At 41.4% G+C, this 26,252-nt stretch overlaps 1 protein-coding gene across 2 annotated transcripts in view; it reads left to right on the top strand.

The window, feature by feature from the left end:
• Window positions 1-25,808, top strand: part of LOC132542433 (zinc finger protein 627-like) — a 62,194-nt gene extending 36,386 nt beyond the window's left edge. The window contains exons 1-3 of one of the 2 annotated variants that reach the window (XR_009553447.1): window positions 5,447-5,554; window positions 23,763-23,820; window positions 25,440-25,790. Coding sequence is in view for 1 of the 2 variants with exons in the window: in XM_060205050.1 (XP_060061033.1) it covers window positions 25,440-25,797 (358 nt within the window). In the remaining variant the exon portion in view is untranslated. Of the gene's footprint in view, window positions 1-5,446; window positions 5,555-23,762; window positions 23,821-25,439 lie in introns of those variants that run through there. The other variant, XM_060205050.1, reaches the window with a different exon arrangement.
• The last annotated feature ends 444 nt before the right edge of the window (window positions 25,809-26,252 follow it).

Below are 26,252 nucleotides of genomic sequence, written 5' to 3'. Positions count from 1 at the left end.
CCCTATTTTTCCTATAAGATCTGCTAATTTATCAACCTCATTATTATATTTAGTCTGTAAATATTCATCTTTCTTATGAGCATCTACATGGTATGCCTGAATTTTGATGTGTTGTTTTGCGATGCAGGGAAGAGAGAGAGGAGGTCCAGGGTGAAAAGGAAACACAAATCTTTATTTGCACTGACACCTCAGAGTTGGGTGTGAGAGAAGCAGGTTGGGCCATGTGGAGGTAGCGAAAATGGCTGCCTCACACAGTAACCTTTCCTGCGTCTGAACATTGAAGTGGAGCACTGTCAAGAGAGCAAGATGCAGAAGAAGAAGGTGTTTTATAGGAGCAGCTTTCACGAGAATATGAAGGGGGAGGAGTAACCATAGCACTCCAGGATAGGATAATAACTCTCGTGAGAATGGGAGGGGGTGGAGTAACCAAAGCACTCCAAATATCGTGGGGAAATACACAATGCCCTGAGGGCACAACATGGCCATAACAGGCACTCTGAGAACGTCCCAACTCTTGCGGGAACTAGCAGTAGCCTGAGGCTACAACATGGCAGATGTGACTGCATCTGTACAATTACCCAGCATCTCCCCCTTTCTTTTTATCTAATGGCCAGGGCAACAGTCTGTAAAGTCTATGAACTACTCAGGATCAGTCTATGAAAAACCAGCAACGTGAAGGGAAGGAAACTGCTGTAAAATTGTCTAATGTGTCCAAAGGGTACACCAGCAAGTCCGATAGAAGTTTCAGTCCAAAGTAAGCGACTAGGGGGAGAAATGGCAGGGGATAAAATGCTGCATGAGGAAGGTCAGCCGCTGGGATTCTGCTTTTCTGTAGAGAGTAAGCTGGAACCGCCAAAACGTGACCAACAAAGCAGAAGCAGGAAAGGCAGACAGGCAGTAAAAAAGTTCTGTCCTTGGAGTCTGTGAATCAGGTTCTTCAGATCGCGTCAGGTGACATCTAGGGTTTCGGGGGGTGTGCCACTGTAGTCATGCCATCTAGTTAGTGATGTCAGAGTGTGCAGGGGTCCAGATGTTTTTTTCTGGGATTCCTGTGGAAGAAACACAAACAATCTGCTTCTCGTGTTTAGCAGGGCATCTGATTTGAATTTTTTTTTTTTTTTTAGAAAAAGAGGTTTGGTGCCTTAGCCTACTGAGTATTGGGGGGATGTATCTTTCCTATTTGTTTATTATTATTATTATTATTTGTCATGGTAATCAGCCATTATCTGGAAGGTCCTGGGTGATTCACGGGAAAAAAGAACTTATCTTTTAACAAAGACTCTAAGGTGTAGGGAAGCAGGAACTTTTTTAAAAGTATTTATTTATTTGTTGCTTTTTGTTGCCCTTGTTTTATTGTTGTAATTATTATTGTTGTTGTTATTGATATTGTGGTTGTTGGATAGGACAGAGAGAAATGGAGAGAGGAGAGAAAGAGACACACCTGCAGACCTGCTTCACCAATTATGAAGAAACCCCCTGCAGGTGGGGAGCCAGGGGCCTGAACCAGGATCTTTATGCCAGTCCTTGCACTTTGCACCATGTGTGCTTAACCTGCTGTGCTACCGCCCGACTCCCAGGAACTTATCTTTTAACAAAGACTCTATGGCCATGCCAATAGCAACCTTTAGGGCACATGTGGCTCTTCACATGTCCCCCTTTCTTATATCATGTTTTGATGTTTGGTGGACTTTGTTTTGTGGCACGGTGGACTGTGCCAGTCTTAGGTTGGGGATCAGCCTTCCTTCTTACCCATCATTGGAACACCTGGTCATTTTTTGCCCAGTAGTACCAGGTGCCCTGTCTTAGGTTGACTGGATAGCGCTAGTTTCCCCTTCACCATCATTGGCTAGCCAGCCCTCTACATGGGGGCAAATCCTCCGCAGCAACCCCATATTCTGCCATGTCCAGCCTATGATAGTGAGCTTGTACAGGTTGCATCTTTATGACATCAGTCTGTTGCTGCAAAAATGCCATGAGCTTGTTAAGAATTATAGGACCTACTGTGAGCAGAAGAAGTAAAACAAGCAAGGATCCCACAACTAAGGGTAGACAGGTAAGGAAGGGGGAATGTATCCATTGGTATGAAGAGGTGGGATCATATCTCAAGTCTAAGGGAAGCAGTCAGTGGATGTGATGTCCAGGGGAACAGCCATTTGTCTTTGGGGGTAGTAAGGGATGTCTGTGGCATGAGTGATGTTATAAAAGGAAACATCTTTAAATTGTTGTCTGACAAAGGTAGGCCTATGGTGGCAAGACAAGATACACCAGTTAAGTGTACAAGAATATGTGAATGTTGTTAATTCACATAGGTTGAGTATGGAGGAACTTCTTATAGTTTAGTACCTTACCATATGAATAGATGATTCTTCATATGAAGGCTTGATAGCGGTAGTCACTTACTTGTGAAAAAATATATAACTTGTAACAAGTTAAAGGTTTACTATAATTGATACCTTGATGACTATAATTGGTTTAAATATCTTTATGATTTGTTTCAAGGTCATCTAATGTGACCTCTCATAGCAGTCTCTACAGCAGGATCGTCAGACCAATTTTGGCTAAAATATATATTTTGATTTTTTAACTATTTTTACTTTCGACTATATACAGACTCAGGTTACTTAGAGAGTTCACACATGTTAGTGACAATGGTTTTAACATTTAGAGTACTCTGAGCAGATGGGTTATACAAAAATTTTTGGTCATTCAACACACTCACTCACAAATCACAACTGGCCAGTCATAACATAGGACATCAAGAGAAGGGGTAGGAGAGAGGGCTCTGTGAGCCAGATTTTCCAGATTCTGCCATGTCATATTATGGATCCTGGGATGTATCCTGTATCTAGTCCTCTTGTATTATTTCTTGTTCTTCAGGGATAGCAGTGCCATCATGAGGGTATTGTCGGACATGGTGGGCAGGAACCCAGACAGTTTAGAGTAATTATGTGGGAAAACGCATGCAAACCCTCTTCCCATGGTCAATAGAGGATCAGGCCCTTTCCAAATTTTATCATTGGGTCTTTCCATTTGACCTTAATAACTGGGAGAGTAGATGGTGTTTGCCAGTGAAGAATAATAGGAGGTTAGTCCGAGTTATTGTAAATATTAAAGAGATTTAATGTAGTTAAGGCTTTTACTAGCTGGATGTTGGGAGGGTACATTCCTCCTTTATCTTTATTTAATTGAGCCTTAAGGGTTTGATGGGCCCTCTCAACAATGCCTTGTCCCTGTGGATTATAGGGCTTGCCTGTGGTATGAGTAATGTTCCAGAGGGAACAAAAATCTTTAAATTGTTTGCTGGTAAACGCACACCTATTGTCAGTTTTCACTTGAAGAGGTAAACCCATCACAGCAAAACAGGAGAGCATATGGCTTTTAAGCTTTTTAGAGCTTTCTCCCATCTGAGCTGTCACCCACATAAATTTAGAAAAGGTATCAATTGAGACAAATACATATTTTTGTTTGCCAAAGTTTGGTATGTGGGTGACATCGATTTTCCAAAGAGCATTAGCTTTTAAGATTCGGGGATTAACCACAAGAGTCTGCATAGCAGGTGTTTTTGAATCTTGCACAGGAAGAGCATGTAGCAAGGATATGTTTCAACTGTGGTAAAGGAACATCGGGAAATTGAGCTCAAAGACCTTTAAGATTAACATGGGTTAGGGAATGATCTCAGCAGGATCAGAGACAGAGACTAGGAGAGTTCCTGTGGAGGCAAGGCGGTCAGCTGCAGCATTCCCTTCACACAGGGAACCAGGAAGAGGGCTGTGGGAACGAAAGTGTTGAATATACAGTGGTTGGGTTCGAGAACAGAGCGTAGAGGCAATTTGAATAAAGAGAGGGGGAAGTGGATGGTCATCAATTTTCACATCAGAACGAGCAAGCCATGGAAGTAAATTAACAGTATAGACACCATCAGAAAAAAGGTTGCAGGATTCTGGTACAGCTTTTAATGCAAGGAAAACAGCATAAAGTTCTTGTGCTGAGGGAAATTATCAGGAAGCTCAGTAAAGAGAGGTTTAGGAGATTGTTTGTCTGGGTAATATATAACCACAGAAGCTCCCTTTTCTCCACCATCATTAAAGACTGTAGGAGCAGAGGGGATGGGATCTCGAGAGAAAACTTTAGGTGCTAGTAGGGGCAAAAGAAGTAAAGAGTCTATCAACTTATTAGAAGGAAAATGGTTATCTATTTGTCCAGGAAACCCCACGAAGTTTATGGCAAAGCGGGAATGATGGCGTATGAGCTACTCTGTATCTGTGAGAGAAAAGGGAAGAATAATTAAATCCATTTCTTTCCCTAAGACCTGCACAGATCTATTTCTTCCTTGGCGAACCATGAATGCTAATGTGTCTATCTCAGTGAGGAGTCTTGGAGCTCCACCTACTGGTGTGTGAAGCCACTCGAGAACCCCGTGGTTCTGCCATAATGCCCCCACTACTGTGGGGGTGGAGTTAAAGATTAGAAGGTTTACCGGAGAGGAGGGGGAGAATGAATCGAATAAGGTGCATGTCCTGGAGGGACTGGTTAACCCTTTCCAGTGCCAAGCAGGCCTCGGGAGTTAACTTACGTCTTGAGGAGGGCTGTTTGTTTCCTTTTAACAGGTCAAACAATGGTTGGAGGCAGCTTGTAGGCTGAGGTTCCCAAGTCCGCGCGGTGCTTGCCGTGTTGTGCGGGGGCAGGTGGCCGCCAGCTGCGTGTCTGCGGCCGGGCGGGACTGGCCTGCTGGAGCTGGTCCCGCTGCAGGATCCTGTGCAGCGACTCTGCTGTCTCTTCACGTGCCGCCACGACGACGGTCGGGGCAAACCTTGGCATTGGAGATGCTCAGTCGCTATTATTATTTCAATACTTTATTCTCTCTTTTTTGAACTGATAACTTAGAACTGCTCAGCTCTGGTTTATGGTGTGCAGGGGATTGAATCTGGGACTTTGGAGCCTCAGGCATGGGAGTCTGTTTGCATAACTATTATGTTATCTACCCCTGCCCTATTTATTCCCTTTTGCTTCACTTGTTGTTTTATTGTTGTAGTTGCTGTTGTTGTTATTGATGTTGTTGGATTGGACAGAGAGAAATGGAGAGAGGAGGGGAAGACAGAAAGGGGGAGAGAAAGACAGACCTGCTTCGCCCCTTTGAAGCTCCCCTGCAGGTGGGGAGCCAGGGGCTCAAACTGGTATCCTTAGGCTGGTTCCACTTGAAGTTAACCTGCTGCGCTACCGCTTGACTTCCATTTACTAGATTTTTGTGGATGTTTTTGTTGAAGAAAAGTTAAAAGGTTGGAAGGAGATGTCAGTAGAATTTGTGGGCTTTGTCATGGTCCTAATAGACAGAATAACTCATTAAATCTTTCCATAACCTCTTCTGTTTCCATTGCACAACTAGGGTATTGTACCTTTTATTCACTACAGTATCTTCGATCTAGGGTCCATACTGTCCAGTGAAGAGGTTGTGCTGCTAGATTTAAACAGAGTCTCAAGCTATTGCTGTGATTGATCTTCCATTTTCTGGCCTGAAAGACATTCAGGGAAAGAGGAAGAGATGGTAGTTTTTTGGGTAAGTGACTTGCCAACATCAATGTCTGTTTCTTTTTCCTCTTGAATAAGTTGAATTTTAATTGATACACGTTTCATTTACTGTTTCTTTTTTTCCCATCATATTTCTTTTTGTATGTCTTTATCTTTCTGCCAGGGCACTGCTCTTTTCTGGCTTAATGTTGGGTCAGGGAAGAGAGCCTGGAACCTGAGAGACAAGGCAGAAACTTTTCATTATCTCCCCCGCCCTACTATTTATTTTCACATTTTTTATTATGTAATTTTTATTTATAAAATTTTAATGCTGTGGTCCGGGAGATGGCACAGTAGTTAAGCAACTAGACACTCAAGCATGAGGTCCTGAGTTCTGTCGCCGGCAGCACAGGTACCAGAGTGATGTCTGGCTCTTTCTCTTCTTCTGTTTCTCATGAATACAATAATAAAATCTTTAAAAAATAAATTGAAATGCACACCAGACCATAGGATAAGAGGATTATAATTCCATACAGTTCCCACCACCAGAGTTCCATATCCTATCCCCTCTCTTGATAACTTTCCTATTCTTTATCCCTCTGTTGGTATGGACCCAGGACCATTATGGGGTCCAAAAAGTGGAAGGTCTAGCTTCTGTAATGGCTTCCCTACTGCACATGAGCATTAACATTTCAATCCATACTCCCAGCCTGTATGCCTCTTTTTGTAGTGGGGCAGAGCTCTGGGGAAGCAGGACTCTCTTATTTTATTTATATATTTTTTAATTATTTCAATGAGAGAGACCAGCATAGTGCTCAACTCTGGTGTACCTTGATGGTTGGGGTTGAGAGCCTCAAGTATGGAAGTATTTTGCATAACCACTATGCTATTTCTCCAGCCACTTACTCTTAAATCTCTAACTTTCCATTTAGTATTATCACTGAGACCCAGTGTCACCGTTGTTGAATGTCATTATATATATATAGATAGATAGATAGATACAGATATAAATAGATACAAGTAAAGGGGCGGGGTGAAGACTTCTCTCTACAGCTGTTGGAGAGATGGGTCTTGAACACATCTGAGTTCTCACAGGTGATCATTTGTGGTCTCCACTTGGTATGCCACCATAAAGACCCTGTGAAATAATTATTGAATACCAACACATATCTCGTGTTGTAAGTGCAACTTTGTCACAGCTAGATATTGAGTTTCAAGCCCTGACAGCACAGCTAGACATGAAAAGGGAACCTTCATGAGTGTTACTCTGGCGTCTTTCCTGTTTTTTGTTGTTTTGTCTAATCTTCTATCTAGAGAAAATAAATAAAATTGTTTCACCAGGAATATTGGAATCATGCACAAATAAGCTGCAATAGAATAAATACTTCCTAAGGTTGAGACTCTTCAGCTTTCTCTATTTTTTAATTTAATTTTTTATTTTTATTTTATTTATTTATTTATTTTTCTATTTTAGAAAGGATTAATTAACAAAACCATAGGGTAGGAGGGGTACAACTCCACACAATTCCCACCACCCAATCTCCATAACCCACCCCCTCCCCTGATAGTTTTCCCATTCTCTATCTCTCTGGGAGCATGGACCCAGGGTCATTGAGGGTTGCAGAAGGTAGCAGGTCTGGCTTCTGTAATTGCTTCCCCGCTGAACATGGGCATTGACTGGTCGGTCCATACTCCCAGTCTGCCTCTCTCTTTCCCTAGTAGGGTGTGTCTCTGGGGAAGCTGAGCTCCAGGACACATTGGTGGGGTTTTCAATCCAGGGAAGCCTGGCCAGCATCCTGGTGGCATCTGGAACCTGGTGATTGAAAAGAGTTAACATACGAAGCCAAACAAATTGTTGAGCAACTAAATTCTTCTTCTAATTCCCCTCTGTTACATTGCTTGAGGCTGTATTTACATAATCATTGTTCTCACTGGTTTAATTTCCTCTGATTATCTTGATATTCTCCTTCTCCCCACCCCCTATCCTACATACTTCCTGTTCCTGAAACTTCGACCTCAGGAGATAGATAGGACAGAATTGTGATTAGGCTTTGAGTTGTTGAACTGTGTTCCCAGCTCAGTCATGAGTCCCTGGTCGTCTGTCTCCCACCCGGGAAGCCAGCCCAGCAATGGATTTCTTTCTCTACTCCTATCTTTGTCATGAATTCATAAATCACTTCTTTAAAAAAATAAAAGTCTAAGTAATCCAGGAGAAAGTTACTGGAAGTTATTAGGCAATATATCAAGGAGTCATGCTACAAAATCAAGAGTACAAAAGTCAGTGACATTTCTTTATGCAAACACTAAATCCAAAGAAGAGGATATCCAGAATTTACTCCCATTTTTTGTTTAATTTTTATTTGTTATTGGATAGAGACAGAGAGCAATTGAGAGAGAATGGGGAGACAGAGAGGAAGAGATACAGAGAGACACCCGCAGACCTGCTTCAATGCCTGCTGAGCGGCTCCCCTGCAGGTGGGGAGCCAAGGCTCGAACCAGGATCCTTACGCCAGTCCTTGTGCTTTGCACTACAGGCGCTTAACCCACTGTACCACCACCTGACTCCCACACTCCCATTTTCTGTTGCAGCAATATCAATAAAATATTTAGGAATAAACCTGATCAAAGACATGAAAGACCTGTACACAGAACTGAGTCAGTATTCAGAAAAATAGAAAGTGATACGGGCTGGGATGTGGCACACTTGGTTGAGCGCACATGGTACAGTGTGCAAGGACCCAGATTTGATTCCCCAGTCCCCACCTGCAGGGGGAAAGCTTCACAAGTGGTGAAGTAGAGCTACAGGTGCCTCTCTGTGTCTCTTCTCTAGTCCCCCTTACCTTTCAATTTCTGGCTGTCTCTATCTAATAAATAAATAAATAATTTTTTTAATTTATTTATTTTTTATTAAAGAAAGGATTAATTAAGAAAACCATAGGGTAGGAGGGGTACAACTCCACACAATTCCCACCGCCCAATCTCCATATCCCACCCCCTCCCCCGATAGTTTTCCCATTCTCTATCCCTCTGGGAGCATGGACCCAGGGTCATTGAGGGTTGCATAAGGTAGAAGGTCTGGCTTCTGTAATTGCTTCCTCGCTGAACATGGGCATTGACTGGTCGGTCCATACTCCCAGTCTGCCTCTCTCTTTCCCTAGTAGGATGGGTCTCTGGGGAAGCTGAGCTCCAGGACACATTGGTGGTGTCCTCAATCCAGGGAAGTCTGGCCGGCATCCTGATGACACCTGGAACCTGGTGACTGAAAAGAGAGTTAACATACAAAGCCAAACAGATTGTTGAGCAATCATGGACCCAAAGCTTGGAAAAGTGGAGAGGAAGTATTAGGGAGGTACTCACTGCAAACTCTAGTATACTTCTGCTTTCTTACTTTGGTGCCATACTCTAAACTCAATAATTTTTTTTTAAAAAAAAGAAAAATAAGTAGACGGGCCAGGCAGTGGCGCACCTGGTTAAGAGAATATACTATAGTGCACAGGGACGTGGGTTCAGGCCCCTGGCCCCCACCTGCAGTGGGATAGTTTCATGAGTGGTGAAGCAGGGTTGCAGTTGTCTCTCTGTCTTTCTCCATTTCTGTCTTCCCTTCCCCTCAATTTCTGTCTGTCGTTAATAATAAAAATAAAGTTTAAAACAAATTTTTTTACGTTAGAAAAAAACCTCCATTCTTTAAAAAAAAAAAGTAGAAAATAATAATAACAAATCAATGGGACTCATCAAATTGAAAAACTGCACAGCCAAAGAAACTATCACACAAACAAAGGGATCCCTCAGAGAATGGGAGAAGACCTTCAGATGCCATATCAGACAAGAAATGAATAACCACATATACAAAGAGCTCAGCAAACTTAGCAACAAAAACCCAAATGTCCCCAACCAAAAATGGGCAGAGGATATGAACAGAATATTCACAACAGAAGAAATCCAAAAGGGTGACAAACACATGAAAAATTGCTCCAGGTCACTGATTGTCAAAGAAATGCAAATAAAGACAACTTTGAGCTAGCACCTCACCCCTGTGAGAATGGCAGACATCAAAAAGGACAACAGCAACAAATGCTGGAGAGGCTGTGGGGACAGAGGAACCCTGTGCACTACTGGTGGGAATGTAAATTGGTCCAACCTCTGTGGAGATCTGTCTGGAGAACTCTCACAAAGCTAGACATGGACTTTCCATATGACCTAGTAATTCCTCCCCTGGGGACTGTTGGTATGCTTCTACTTCTGCTTTTAAAAACCCCTTCTGTTTCATTTGGTTTAATCCCCCCTGCTTAACACTGTATTGTATTTACATTTCCACTGTATTCTATTTACATAACCACTGCAGGGCATTGGTTCAATTCCCACTGGTTGATGATGTGTTTTTGCTCCACCCCCTCTCCTTGTCACTCCCTGATTTTCACCAGTCACTTTTCTCTCCACCCTCTCTACGTCACATCCTGTTCACACCCTACTTGGAAAGTATATAAGGATAGCATTGTTCGTTTTAGGTAGTTGTAGTTAGTTTTAGTTTAGCTCGGCTTAGATTTTGCTGCATTCTACATAAATAAAGAAATACTGCCTACAGCTCAACCATGAGTCCCAGGTCGTCTGTCTCCTATCGCGAAGACAGCCCGACAGGGGATATACCCCAAGACACCATAACACCCAACCAAAAAGATATGTATACACCTGCCGCCGACCACCCAACTGGGGGCTCAGCAGGCCGATCCAGGGAGAATGAGACTTATAGGTGGGAGGTGGATTCGGCGCGACAGACAACACTGAGACACATGAGTTTCAATGCTGCTGCAATCTTTTACTGATATAGAGATTCTTTTTATAATAGCATAACAAAGAAGCATAAATCAAAAGCTGGCCAAGTCAGTTGACCACAAAGTACGCAGGGTACATTTTTTATAAGTAACACAGACAGGAGGAACTGAAGGCATACAACTACTAGCAAAACGAAAGCACAGCCATACTGTTCTTTCATGGGTTATTAACCACATCCCTTTGGTTTCAGACAAAAGTCAATTTATCAGTAAGAACTAAATGCTTTCACTGCTCTCATTTATCCAAAAGGCTATTCTTTCTCCTTCCAAGCACTGGACCTTAATACCCAGAATAGGGGGGGGCACTAGTGGGAACACGGCGCCTTGCTCTGATCCTTAAGCCAAGCTCACTTTCCTGTAATCTACCTAAGACAATATGCAGGTGCATTTCAGGGTTGCTATGTAACATGTTTCCTGGGAAAGCTAAAGGACCATTGTCTGTATGATTGAATGTAATATTTCTGAGAATAGTGCTCAGTCCTTGCTCAACCTGGATAGCCAAGTCATTGGGGCTTGAAGTGCTGGGATTTACTGTTGTAAGGGGCTTTTCATCCAGTGGGGTCCCATCTGGAATGTCCAGACTAGACTTGGGGGGTTGCACTGTAAGCGTCTCCGGAGTCTCCTGGACATTCCCTGGGTGGCCTGCATAAAGCATGATAAACAACAACAGTAAGCTTTCAGAAGCGAAACCAAGTCCACCTAGCCCTCCAAGGCCTTTCCGCCAACCGGGAGACCCAGGGATCCGTCCACACAAATATCCAGGCTTCTGTCCACCACCTATCTTGGGTACGGTCTTCCGTACAGGAGCTTGTAAGGCCCCTGTCCGGTTCCCTAACCAGGTCACCCGCACTGTTTTGTCACACCGCGGTCGTGGCCTGCCTATCTGGCCAGACAGGTGTGGCAGTTCCCGGTTTTTTGTTTTTAAGACGGAATTCCTCTAGGTCCCTCCGGGTGGTTTTGATGGCCAATAGGAGAGCTCTGAAAAGACAAGGAAACACCATGAAAACCACTATGATTATTATTAGGGCAACAGCTGCCACTATTGCATAATGCCACCAAGTGAAAGGATTGAGAGCAGAGACATTCTCATAGAGCTGCTGAGCTAGGGATTCGAATCCAAAATTATTTAAATGAGCAGTGCTGGTAGCAGTGATATAATCTTGCACCTCCTGAAAATCATGAGTTAAATCATTATCTTTCCAGATTCCTAATAAATGTGCTTTTGTCTTATTCCAATTTTCTGTATCATTATATTTAGCTGGGGTGACACAAATGTACTTAAAGGAGACGTGACACTTTGTTGCCATTCTAGCTTTTATGTTAGCTACATCCTGCCCCAGGGCTATAACCACTTCCTCAAGAGCGTTGAGTTTTGCTTCTAACTTTTTATCTATAATATGCTGTTCAGCAAGTATTAAGGAAATGTTCCTATGCATGTCATTCACAAAATGGGCTGTCTGGATGTTTTTTACTAAAGCTGTCGTCGAAACGGCGAAAGAGGTAAGGATAGCTATTAAGGCTGAAATTCCTAGGATAAGTGCTGCCACAAATCTTTTTGGCCGCAATAATTCATTTAGTCTTTGTACAACCATGAGTCCTGTATCCTCAAACCATGCTTCCTGTTTAAGGTCTACAGGCATCATAACATAAGCAGGTCTTTTTACTAACAGCATAACATCAAACTCCTTTTTGCAAGCAAGGAAAATATTAGCCATAAAAGGGGGTTTCCCCTCCTCATGCACTGCCTGCGTGGCCACTTGGATCAACCGCTGTATCTGGCTCATGGTTGGGAGCGATCCCGCCATCGGCTGCGGCGTCAGTGTGCACCTCTGCAGTTTCCTCCGTAGCTGCTTCATCTTCTTTCGGTTTCGGTTGGGGCGTCGCGACGTGCCTGATGAGTCGATCTGGGATCCAGATGGGAGATTCTCCATCCTGTGGAAAGACACAAGCATACCCTCGCCCTGAAGTTATAAGAGGGTCTGGCCCTTTCCACAGTCCTGTAAGTCTACCAGGCTCGGATATGAGATGAGACCTTTTGATGGAGAGTGGGGCAGATGGACCCATTCTAGCAGAGCATCTTGCCACAGGCATCCTGTGGGTGTATAAGCAGTTTTCATTATGAGCAATGCCCAAGGTATGGCATAATTCACTTGATGCAGTCTAGCTTGTTCTAGCCTTTCCTCCACCAATTGTAGTGCAGCTGTGGCCTCAGGGGTCAGCTGTCTTTTTGACTTAGGATGTGAATCCCCATGTAATATATCAAATAGGGGGCTTAATTCTCCGGTTGTGATTTTCAAATATGGTCTAACCCAATTAATGTTTCCCAGAAATTTCTGGAAGTCATTTAAAGTATTTAATTTGTCCCTACGAATGTGGGCATGCTGAGACGTTAAATATCCTTCATGTATCTTGTGTCCCAAATACTGAATTGGTCTATTTTCTTGTATCTTGTCTGGGGCTAGACTTAGCCCAAACTTTTCTAGAGACACAGTCATTTCTCTTAATATTTGTCTAGCCTGATTAATGTCTTCATGCCCAATCAAAATATCGTCCATAAAATGTATGATATATGCCTCTGGATATCCATGCCTAAGGGGGGACACAGCCATATCTACAAATTTCTGGCACAACGTAGGACTGTTTTTCATGCCTTGAGGCAACACCTGCCATTCATATCTTTTACAAGGCTCTTTATGATTGACTGAGGGAACAGAGAATGCAAACCTTTTACAATCTATGGGATTTAATTTGATAGTAAAGAAACAATCTTGCAAGTCTATAACTATAATATGATAATTTCTAGGAATAGCCACAGGAGAAGGAAGCCCCGGCTGCAGGGCTCCCATGTCTTCCATAGTGGCATTAACTGCTCTTAAGTCTTGCAGCAATCTCCATTTGCCTGATTTCTTTTTAATTACAAAAACCGGTGTATTCCAAGGACTATTGCTTTCTTTCAAATGTCCCTTATCCACTTGTTCTTTCACACTTTGTTGTATGGCTTCTATTTTTTCCATGGTGAGGGGCCATTGATTTTGCCATACAGGTTCAGATGACTTCCATGGAATGCTATCTGCATATAAATTATCAATGGCCCCTATGAAAAATATTGGTCCTCTACATTGTCAGTGGTCAGGGCGAGATTTAAGTCCTGCATAATGTCCCGCCCCCACAAAGAAAAAGGCAATGAGGGAATTACATAGGGCTGTATATGCCCTGTCTTTTTTCCATGTCTCCAGGGAATGATCCCAGAGCTTTTGGCCACATTAGCTGCCATCCCTAGACCCATTAAGGTTGAATCTGTTCTGATGACTGGCCATGCCTGAGGCCAGTCTTTTCCTGCTATACAGGTTTTATCTGCTCCTGTATCCAACAACCCTTTTATAGGTTTTCCCTGAATGTGTATTTCAAGAAACGGCCTTGCTGCAGTAATTTCCTGAGCCCATGCCACAATGTCAGAGGAGCCAAACTGCCCCTCTCTGGACTGCATCAAAATTGGATTGGGCAAATTTACATAGGGGAGCAATATGATCTGTGCAATCCTTTGTCCTTTTCTGATGATTACAGCCTCTCTCAGGGCTCTACACAAAATTTTTATATCATCCCGGGTATCTGCGTCTATCACTCCTGGTATGACTTCTACACCTTTGTCCTTTCCAGAGCTTCTGCCTAAAATCAACCCAAACAGCCCTGATGGTAAGGAGCCCTTAACCCAAGTCTCTATTACCACTATTCCATCCAGGGGTGACAACACATAGTCCTTCTGTGCTGCGAGATCAAGCCCTGCACTACCCGGGGTGGCTCGAGGAAGGTCATGAATAGTTTTAGAGGGGGGCTCAATCTGTGTCCCTGTGTCTGGACATTCTGTCCCTTTTGGATCCTCTCTTGGCGTGGGGCTGAGAGGCAGCCCCTCAATTAGTTTTTTGTCTCTGTTTCCTTTAAAGTGGTCCCATCTTTGTGGAACTTTGACCTGCATTCATTTTTCCAATGTCTCCCTTTATTACATCGGGGACATATTCCTGGTGCCACACCCTTACTGGCCGACTCTCTGTTCTGGCCTTTATTGGGACATGCTGCTCTTTTATGACCAGGCTTACCGCAACCAAAGCAGTTCAGGTCTTTGTCTGACCGCCCACCCCCATAAGTAGTCTTGATAAATTTGGTAATGGGGGTACGATGCATTGCAGCTGCATATGCCATTCCCTGTACCACCGCAGGTGAGGCATCAGCACAGGCTCGTATGTAATCCTGTAGGGACCCTGTCCTACGTATGGGACGAATTAGGTCCCGACACAGCTGATTGGCATTTTCCCAAGCCAATTGCTTTAATAATATGGCTGTCCCTTCACTTTGGGGCATCATCCTATTTATGGCTTCTTCTAACCTAGCATAAAATTCTGCGGCAGTGTCTTCTGACACTCGGAGCCCACGCTCTAACAGCATGTGCTGCAATACTGAGAGGAACATACGTTTTCCCTTTGATCCTGACAATCCCATACTGTTAATGATTACCTGCCCTTAACCAAATACTTCTGGCGGGTCTGCAGCACCCTCCAGCAGGAACCGATCCCCTCCTGACAGTATACTCACCTGTCTTCAAGTCCCTGTTCAAGGCGCCAGGTGCCGCCGACCACCCAACTGGGGGCTCAGCAGGCCGATCCAGGGAGAATGAGACTTATAGGTGGGAGGTGGATTCGGCGCGACAGACAACACTGAGACACATGAGTTTCAATGCTGCTGCAATCTTTTACTGATATAGAGATTCTTTTTATAATAGCATAACAAAGAAGCATAAATCAAAAGCTGGCCAAGTCAGTTGACCACAAAGTACGCAGGGTACATTTTTTATAAGTAACACAGACAGGAGGAACTGAAGGCATACAACTACTAGCAAAACGAAAGCACAGCCATACTGTTCTTTCATGGGTTATTAACCACATCCCTTTGGTTTCAGACAAAAGTCAATTTATCAGTAAGAACTAAATGCTTTCACTGCTCTCATTTATCCAAAAGGCTATTCTTTCTCCTTCCAAGCACTGGACCTTAATACCCAGAATAGGGGGGGGCACTAGTGGGAACACGGCGCCTTGCTCTGATCCTTAAGCCAAGCTCACTTTCCTGTAATCTACCTAAGACAATATGCAGGTGCATTTCAGGGTTGCTATGTAACATGTTTCCTGGGAAAGCTAAAGGACCATTGTCTGTATGATTGAATGTAATATTTCTGAGAATAGTGCTCAGTCCTTGCTCAACCTGGATAGCCAAGTCATTGGGGCTTGAAGTGCTGGGATTTACTGTTGTAAGGGGCTTTTCATCCAGTGGGGTCCCATCTGGAATGTCCAGACTAGACTTGGGGGGTTGCACTGTAAGCGTCTCCGGAGTCTCCTGGACATTCCCTGGGTGGCCTGCATAAAGCATGATAAACAACAACAGTAAGCTTTCAGAAGCGAAACCAAGTCCACCTAGCCCTCCAAGGCCTTTCCGCCAACCGGGAGACCCAGGGACCCGTCCACACAAATATCCAGGCTTCTGTCCACCACCTATCTTGGGTATGGTCTTCCGTACAGGAGCTTGTAAGGCCCCTGTCCGGTTCCCTAACCAGGTCACCCGCACTGTTTTGTCACACCGCGGTCGTGGCCTGCCTATCTGGCCAGACAGGTGTGGCATACACCTATGTTCATAGCAGCACAATTTGTATTAGTTAAAACCTGGAAGCAACCCAGGTGCTCAACAACAGATGAGTGGTTGATAAAGCTGTGTTATATATATGCAAAATGGAATACTACACAGCTATTAAGAACAGTGAGCACACCTTCTCTGACTCATCTTGGATGGAGCTGGAAGGAATTTTTTCTCTTCTTTAAAGTAGATTTTTAAAATATTTGTGTATTTATTTAATAAAGGATTGAGAAATGGATGGGGCAGTGGAGATAGCAAGGGAGACACAGAGAGAAACCTGCAGGCCTGCTTCACATTTCATGAAGCTTTCCTCCTGTATATGGGGACAGGAGGCTTGAACTGGGTATTTGCACATTTTAAAATGAACACTTAACCATGTGTCTCACCATTTGACCCCCTAGCCTTCTTTTTCTCTCTACCCAGCATTGTATAGAGGATGAACTATTCTTATGTTGATTAATGACATAGAACTGTTGAAAATGTTAATTTTTGCAGATAAAAGTAATGGCATTACTCCGGTATTCCCACTGAGAAAGATGTCTTTCCTGGGATATCAGAGAGCTAACAAAATTCTGCTTAGTTTCTATGTATGCTTTTCTTAATCTTTGTGTAAGATATTATAAAATTCAGTAAATCTACAAAAGGGTATTAACCCAGAATTACTCTTTTTAAAAAATGAAACTTTATTTTTCTAATATGCAGGTATCTGACACTCAGGGACTGTGAGCAATTTTTAATTGCCCTGTGACTAAACATTGTCTTGGTTAAAGAGATTATAAATGTCTTTCTGTACATTTATTGTGGTTGTTCATGTTACTCTACTGAGTTGTGTGAGTACATGAGAAATGGATAGGGCAGGGGAGATAGCAAGGGAGACACAGAAACCTGCAGTCCTGCTTCACAATTAATGAAGCTTTCCTCCTGTAGATGGGGACAGGAGGCTTGAACTGGGTATTTGCACACTATAAAATGAACACTTAGCAAGGGTGCCACCACTTGAACCTCTTTTTCTCTCTACCCAGCATTGTGTATGGGATGACTATTTTTTTTTATTTGTACATGCATAACATTCCCCAGATTCCCATTTAACAATACAACCCCCACTATGTCATTCATCATCTTTCATGGACCTGTATTCTCCCCACCGACCCACCCACCCCAGAGTCTTTTACTTTGGTATAATACTCCAATTCCATATCAGGTTCGACTTGTGTTTTCTTTTCTAATCTTGTTTTTCAACTTCGGCCTGAGAGTGAGATCATCCCATATTCATCCTTCTGTTTCTGACTTATTTCACTCAACATGATTTTTTCTTTTTTTTTAATTTTTTTTTTCAACATGATTTTTTCAAGGTCCATCCAAGATCGGCTGAAAACGGTGAAGTCACCATTTTTTACAGCTGAGTAGTATTCCATTGTGTATAGATACCACAACTTGCTCAGCCACTCATCTGTTGTTGGACACCTGGGTTGCTTCCAGGTTTTGGCTATTACAAATTGTGCTGCCAAGAACATATGTGTACACAGATCTTTTTGGATGGATGTGTTGGGTTCCTTAGGATATATCCCCAGGAGGGGAATTGCAGGGTCATAGGGTAGGTCCATTTCTAGCCTTCTGAGAGTTCTCCAGACTGTTCTCCACAGAGGCTGGACCAATTGACATTCCCACCAGCAGTGCAGGAGGGTTCCTTTGACCCCACACCCTCTCCAGCATTTGCTGCTGTTACCTTTTCTGATGTATGACATTCTCACAGGAGTGAAGTGATATCTCATTGTTGTCTTGATTTGCATTTCTCTGACAATCAGAGACTTGGAGCATTTTTTCATGTGTTTCTTGGCCTTTTGGATCTCTTCTGTGGTGAATATTCTGTCCATATCCTCCCCCCATTTTTGTATGGGGTTATTTGTTGTCTTGTTGTTGAGTCTGGCAAACTCTTTATATATGTTGGTTATTAAACTCTTATCTGATGTATGGCATGTAAAGATCTTCTCCCATTCTGTGAGGGGTCTCTTGATTTGGGTAGTGGTTTCTTTTGCTGTGAAGAAGCTTTTTAATTTGATGTAGTCCCATAGGTGTATACTTGCCTTAGTCTTCTTTGTAATTGGATTCATTTCATTGAAAATGTCTTTAAAATTTATGCGGAAAAAAGTTCTGCCAATATTTTCCTCTAAGTATCTGATAGTTTCTGGTCTAACATCCAAGTCCTTGATCCACTTGGAATTTACTTTTGTATTTGGTGAAATACAGTGATTCATTTTCATTCTTCTGCATGTTTCAATCCATTGTTTCCAACACCATTTGTTGAAGAGACTCTGCTTTCCCCATGTAATAGTCTGGGCCCCTTTGTCAAAGATTAGATAGGTGTCCATAGATGTGGGGCCTCATTTCTGGGCTCTCAATTCTATTCCACTGGTCAGTGTGTCTGTTCATGTTCCAGTACCAAGCAGTTTTGATGACAATGGCCCTATAATACAGTTTGAGATCTCGGAGTGTGATGCCTCTTGTTCTGTTCTTTTTTCTCAAGATTGTTTTGGCAATTCTAGGTCTTTTCTGGTTCCAGATAAACATTTGTAGCATTTTTTCTATTCTCCTAAAAAATGTGCTTGGGATCTTGATGGGGATAGCATTAAATTTGTAGATGGCTCTGGGTAATATATTCATTTTGATGATGTTAATTCTTCCAACCCATGAACATGGAATATCTTTCCATTTCTTTGTGTCTTTTTCAATTTCTTTGAGTAGTGACTCATAATTTTCAGTATACAAGTCTTTCACTTCTTTGGTTAGGTTTACTCCTAGATATTTTATTGTTTTTGTTGCTATAGAAAAAGGAACTGATTTCTGGATTTCAATTTCTTCTACCTTAGTGTTTGCATATAGGAATGCCACTGACTTTTGAATGTTAATTTTATAGCCTGACACATTACTGTATTGCCTGATGATTTCCAAAAGCTTCTTGCTGGATTCCTTAGGTTTTACCATGTATACTATCATATCATCTGAAAATAAGGAGAGTTTGACTTCTTCTCTGCCAATCTGTATGCCTTTAATTCTTTGCTCCTGCCTGATTGCTATGGCAAGAACTTCCAACACTATGTTGAATAGTAATGGTGATATTGGGCAGCCCTGTCTAGTACCTGATCTGAGGGGAAATGCTTCCAGTTTTTCACCATTGAGTCTGATGTTGGCTGTGGGTTTGCTATATATAGACTCCACTATCTTCAGGAATTTTCCATCTATTCTCATTTTTTGTAGTGTTTTGATCATAAAGGGATGTTGTATTTTGTCAAAGGCTTTCTCTGCATCTATTGATATGACCATGTGGTTTTTGGTCTTGCTTTTATTGATGTGGTGGATCACATTGATTGATTTACGTATATTAAACCAACCTTGCATGCCTGGGATAAACCCCACTTGGTCATGATGAACAATATTTTTGATATACTGCTGTATCCAGTTGGCTAGAATTTTGTTCAATATTTTCACATCTATGTTCATCAGAGATATTGGTCTGTAGTTTTCTTTTTTAGTTGTGTCCCTGTCTGCTTTTGGTATCAGGGTGATGTTGGCTTCATAGAAGCTGGCAGGGAGTATTCCAGTGTCTTCAATCTTCTGGAAGACTTTTAAAAGTAGAGGTATTAGTTCTTCTTTGAAGGTTTTGTAGAATTCATTTGTAAAACCATCTGGTCCAGGACTTTTATTTTTGGGAAGATTTTTGATAACTGTTTCAATTTCATTAGCTGTTGATGGGCCTGTTCATGTTATCCACTTCCTCTTTACTTAGTTTTGGAAGTTGGTAGGCATCTAGGAAATCATTCATTTCTTCCAGGTTCTCTAGCTTGGTGGCATATAGTTGTTCATAGAAGCCTCGCATGATATGTTGAATTTCTGCAGTATCTGTTGTGCTATCTCCTCTTTCATTTATTATCCGATTTATTTGGGTCTTCTCCCTTTTTTGTTTTGTGAGTCTGGCTAAAGGTTTGTCAATTTTGTTTACTCTTTCGAAGAACCAACATTTACTTTCATTGATCTTTTGTATGGTTTTCCTATTCTCAATGTTATTTATTTCTGCCCTAACTTTAGTGATTTCTGTCCTTCTGGTTGCTTTAGGATTCCTCTGTTGTTCTTCTAGGTCTTTAAGATGTGCAATCAGGCTGTTTATTTGTGCCTTTTCTTGTTTCCTAATGTGTGCTTGTATAGCTATGAACTTCCCTCTTAGGACTGCTTTTGCTGTGTCCCAAATATTTTGGTAGCTTGTGTCTTCATTTTCATTGAACTCTCGAAACATTTTGATTTCTTCCTTGTTTTCCTCTTTGACCCAGAAGTTGTTAAGAAGTGTACTGTTGAGCTTCCACATTTTGGCACTGTTACTAATCTTTTGTTGATTGTTAAGTGTTAGTTTCATTCCACTGTGGTCTGAGAAGATGCTTGGGATGATTTCAGTGCTCTTGAATAGGCTGATGCTGTCTTTGTGGCCTAACATATGGTCTATCCTTGAGAATGATCCATGTGGATTTGAGTAAAATGTGTATTCCAGTTTCTTGGGATGAATCACTCTGAAAATGTCCAATAGTTCTAGTTTATCTATCTGTTCATTTAGCTCCCTTATGTCTTTACGGATTTTCTTCCTGGATGATCTGTCAAGTTGAGAGAGTGGGGTGTTGAAGTCCCCTACTATAATTGTGTTACTGTTAATATATTGCTGTAGCTCTTTCAGTAGAAGTTTGATGTATTTAGATGGCTTCTCATTGGGTGCATAGATATTAATAATTGTTAAGTCCTCTTGATTGACTGATCCTCTGAGCATTAAGTAGTGTCCATTCCTATCTTTTTTAATCTTATCTATTTTAAAGTCTATCATGTCAGATATGAGAATAGCTGTTCCTGCCCTTTTTTGTGGGCCATTGGCTTGTATGATAGTTTTCCATCCTTTCACTTTAAGTCTGTGTTTGTCTTGTTGAGTTAGGTGCATTTCCTGTAGACAACATATTGTTGGGTTGTGTTTTCTGATCCATCTTCCTACTCTGTGTCTTTTAATAGGTGAATTCAGGCCATTGACATTTATTGATATCAAAGATTGAAGATATTTTAACGCCATTCTTGTAGAGTTTTAGAGTGTTTTTATATATGCCCTATTTGTGATGGTCTGGTTGTTGAGGATGACTTCTATAGGTTTTTGGTTACTGTTGTAACATCCATGTGCATCTTAAGGAACAAAATACCCTTTCACTGCTACAGACTTTCCACAATGATTCCCTCCTCCTCATAGCATGTCAATTGGTCCTACCTCTGTGGAGAACAGTCTGGAGAACTCTCAGAAGGCTAGAAATGGACCTACCCTATGACCCTGCAATTCCCCTCCTGGCAATATATCCTAAGGAACCCAACATATCCATCCAAAAAGATCTTTGTACACATATGTTATTGGCAGCACAATTTGTAATAGCCAAAACATGAAAGCAACCCAGGTGTCCAACAACAGATGAGTGGCTGAGCAAGTTGTGGTATATATACACAATGGAATACTATTCAGCTGTAAAAAATGGTGACTTCACCGTTTTCAGCCGATCTTGGATGGACCTTGAAAAAATCATGTTGAGTGAAATAAGTCAGAAACAGAAGGACGAATACGGGATGATCTCACTCTCATAGCATCTTTTTCTATTTATAAATTATATTCTACTTTCTATCATAGATAGAAATTGAGGCGGATGCATATTACTGGATTACTGTTCTCCTTGGCCTCCCTTTATTTTCCTTCACCCGGTTTATTTCTTTTCCCCCCCTTTTCTTGCCCTTGTTGTTGAATCCTTGTTGTGGTTATTATTGTTATTGTTGATGTTGCTCACTGTTGGATAGGACAGAGAGAAATGGAGAGAGGAGGGGAAGACAGAGGGAGAGAGAAACTTAAGACTCCTGCAGACCTGCTCTGCCAATTGTGAAGTGACTCCACTGCAGCTGGGGAGCTGGGGGCTCGAACCGGGATCTCCACTCTGGTTCTTGTACTTTGCACCTCATGCACTTAACCCACTGCACTATGGCCCAATCCTAAACCACTGTTATTTCCTGAGCTCATTGTAAGAACTTTGAATCCACTGCTGCAGAACACCATCTTTTTCTTTCCATTTTATTTGATAGGAGACACCTGCAGGCCTGTTCACTGCTCATGAAGTGTCCCCCACTAAGAGGGAAGCAAGTGTCAAACCTAGGTCTTGTGTCATGGTTCTTCTTCTAGCGTTTGCCCTTCTTCCGTAGCCAGTCAACAGGTCAGGTTGAAAGCTGTCAGGAGCTGCTTGTTGCTGGCTTTGAAAGTGACTGGGATCCATGTGGATTCAGTCAGCTAGGAAGGATCGTCAGTTTCCCCAATGAATGGGTACTCACGGGATGCACCACGAGAAGGTCGATCCAATGGTGATATGTACCCTTAACCAGGTGCACCCTGCCCTGCACCTGTTAATAATAAAGAGCTGTGTGGCTTGAGATGTTTCATTTCTTCTTTTCTTTTTTAATATTTTATTTATTTATGAGAAATTTAGCAGGAGAGAGAACCAGACATCACTCTGGCACATGTGATGCCAGGGATCAAACTCGGCACCTCATGCTTGAGAGTCCAAAGCTTTACCACTGTGTCACCTCCCAGACCTCTTCCTGTTTCATTTCTAACAAACTTATCATAATCATCACATGTGTTCTTTTTTTATCCCATCTTTTATTTATTTATTTTATCACTGTGGCTTAATTATGAATTCATTACACCCAGTGTCTATTTTCTTATTGATATTTTTGAGTTTTCTATAGGTGAAGTGAATTAAATAAGGAAAGTGAAGTAGAGATATATCTATCTGTGTGTGTGATGTAAAATTGTTATTCATATATAATAAATGAAATTAATGTTTATTTTCTTTTTATGAGAAGAACTGAAGATAGAAGAAGACACACCAACTTTGAGCTGTAAGTCCCCAGGGGCTAAGGGTTCAATTCCAGTTACCTTCTACTTCACTCTCCCTATCAAATTCTCTTATATAAACTTTACATTATAAATAAGGAAATGTCCAAAACTTCTCCACCACTTGTGAAGAATACAGTGCCACCCCCTCCCCCTGTGCATGTGAGAACTAGGATATATAGAATCTTGGTCCTTTTATATGGTAATGTGAGCATCCTATCAGTTGTACTCCCACACAACTTTAAGGTTTTATCATTTACTAATTACAAAAGTATAGAGGGGAAGAGTGAGAATAGGGATATTTCTCTGTCATGTGAGATGCCAGGGATTGAACTCGGCCTTGTGAGAGGCCATTGTTATAATCAATGTACCAACTTCTAGAGCATAATTAAGAGGTATTTGATTTTCAAGGCACCAAAGACATGTTTGCAGATGAGACAATCAATCCTTCACTGGCTTCCTAAAGTAGAGACTGAATGACTAATCTGCTGTCACTCACATTTTCTCACATGAACACATTGCACATATTTTAGGGCTCAGTGACCTATGAAGATGTAACTGTGATATTCACACAAGAGGAGTGGGCACTATTGAATCCTTCAGAGAAGAAACTCTACAGAGATGTGATGTGTGAAAACTTGAGGAACTTTCATTCACTATTCAGCTCTGGCTTATGGTGGTTTGGGGGATTGAACCTGAGACTTTGTAGGCTCAGGCATGAGACTCTGTTTGCATAACCATTATGCTATCTACCCTCTGCCTCGATTTTTATAATTTCTAATATGTTTTATATTTTGCAATTTTAGAAAAGATGCAAGAATATTCCACCAAAGGGCAGCATATCTTGCATGGGAGTAAACAAAGGTGAGACTCACATTTACAATAAAACATGATGTACCACCTAAAAAACAACTGTGTTTTCAAAAGTGTTGTCTCTGTAATTTACTGAGATCAGGTGCCTGCATGGTTTCCCTGAATAAGTAGACTCATGGGTTCTTAATGGCGTGCTCTCTACTGACCTAACAATTGCATATGACCCCTTTAAATACAGTTCATTCAGAAAATGAAAGTTATCGTCACTGCCACAAATAGATCAATTTTAAAATAAGCAAATCAAAAATACTTCATGACTACATTATAAAATCGTTGGACAAGAGACTCCAATGTGATGTATGTGATGTACATGACTGAAGTTCCCATCTGAGGCACTGAGTACCATAATGATGTCCTACATTATCTGTCTTTTCTCCACTTTACAGGAAAATCTTTCTCACATGTAACAAGTAAGTGGAAAATTTTAAATAGGGGCAAAGATGTTAAGTATTTATAAAATAATACACTTGGAAGCAATAAGAATGTCTTCAATGTATGAGTATCTATCTATCTATCTAAATATTTTTTATTTATTTTCTTTTTTGTCCTTGTTTTCATTGTTGTTATTATTGTTATTGATGTTGTCATTGTTAGATAGGACAGAGAGAAATGGAGAGAGAAGGGAGAGACAGAGGGGGAGAGAAAGATAGATACCTGCAGACCTGCCTCACCACCTGTGAAGCAACTCCCCTGCGCGTGGGGAGCCTGGTGATGGAACCATGATCCTTGCAAATATCTATGTTTTTATGATACTTAGACGTAGCCCTTCCAGAAGAGATCAATATTTCTAGTGGAAAATTTCAACACAGATCCAAAACTTGCTATTAACCAATAGAAGTTGAATTAATGCATGTAAAATACCAGTAATGATACCATTATATTTGGCATAACATATTTATAGGAAAGTATTTAGGTATTATGAGTTTTTTTATTTATTTACTTATGTATTGTATAGGGACACAGAGAAATCAATAGGAATGGGGACGTAGAGAGGGGAGAGACAAAGTCTCCTGCATTCCTATTTTGCCACTTGCAAAGCTTTCCTCCTGCAGGTGGGGATGGGGGCTTGAAGCCTGTTCTTTGCTCATTGTAGCATGTGCGCTCAGCCAGGTACACCACTGCCCATCCGTTTTTACCATTTTTTTAACTTTACTTTTAACTTGAGATCTTTTTATTATTTTTCAATATCTGTGATTTTTTTCATTTTGTTTTTTTAAATAATTATTATCCCTTTTGCTCTTGTGTTTTATTGTTGTAGTTACTATTTTTATTGTTCTTGATTTCGTTGTTGGATAGGACAGAGAGAAAAGGAGAGAGGGTGGGAACACAGGGGAAGAGAAAGATAGACACCAGCAGACCTGTTTCATAGCCTGTGAAGTACCTCCCCTGTGGGTGGGGAGTAGGGGGCTCTAAAGAGGATCCTTACGCTTTGCACCACATGTGCTTAACCTGCTGCACTATCACTTGACTCCCTCCCTCAGTATGTTTTAGTTTTATCTATTTCTAAAGTCTGATTTTTGTGGCTTATTAAATAAAACAATGTCCTGCATTTTGATAATCAATTACAGTGTTATTCATTAAAATGTCATTAATTCTTTGTTGTTTTACAGTAATACAACAGTAAAAATCTCTGAGGGCAAAGATAGTCATAATGCTAGACTATCTCAAGAATGTGAAGTATACAACAAATCATTCACTTATCCTATTCATCTTCAAAAACATGAAAGAACTCACAGTGGAGAGAAACCCTATGAATGTAAACAATGTACTAAAACATTCAGTCAAGCTGGTCATCTTCGGGCACATGAAAGAACTCACAGTGGGAAGAAACCCTATGAATGTAAACAGTGTAGTAAAACATTCAGTTGTTCCAGTCATCTTCAGAGACATGAAAGCATTCACAGTGGAGAGAAACCCTATGAATGTAAACAATGTAGTAAAACATTCAGTTGTTCCAGTCATCTTTGAGCACATGAAACAATTCACAGTGGAGAGAAGCCCTATAAATGTAAACTATGTATTAAAACATTCAGGCAATCCAAGAATCTTCAGCAACATGAAAGAATTCACAGTAGAAAGAAACCCTATGAATGTAAACAGTGTAGTAAAACATTCAGTTATTCCAGTAATCTTCAGAGACATGAAAGAATTCACAGTGGAGAGAAACCCTATGAATGTAAACAATGTAGTAAAACATTCAGTTGTTTCAGTAATCTTCGGTCACATGAAAGACTTCATAGTGGAGAAAAACCCTATGAATGTAAATAGTGTAGTAAAAGATTCAGTGATTCCCGTAGTTTTCGGGTACATGAAAGAATTCACAGTGGAGAGAAACTATGAATGTAAACAATGTAGTAAAACATTCAGTTCCAGTAATCTTCGGTCACATGAAAGACTTCATAGTGGAGAGAAACTGTATGAAT

The sequence above is a fragment of the Erinaceus europaeus genome, chromosome 13, assembly GCF_950295315.1.
Source record: "Erinaceus europaeus chromosome 13, mEriEur2.1, whole genome shotgun sequence".
In the NCBI taxonomy this organism is placed as follows: domain Eukaryota; kingdom Metazoa; phylum Chordata; class Mammalia; order Eulipotyphla; family Erinaceidae; genus Erinaceus; species Erinaceus europaeus.
This window is presented reverse-complemented; position numbering and strand designations above follow the sequence as displayed.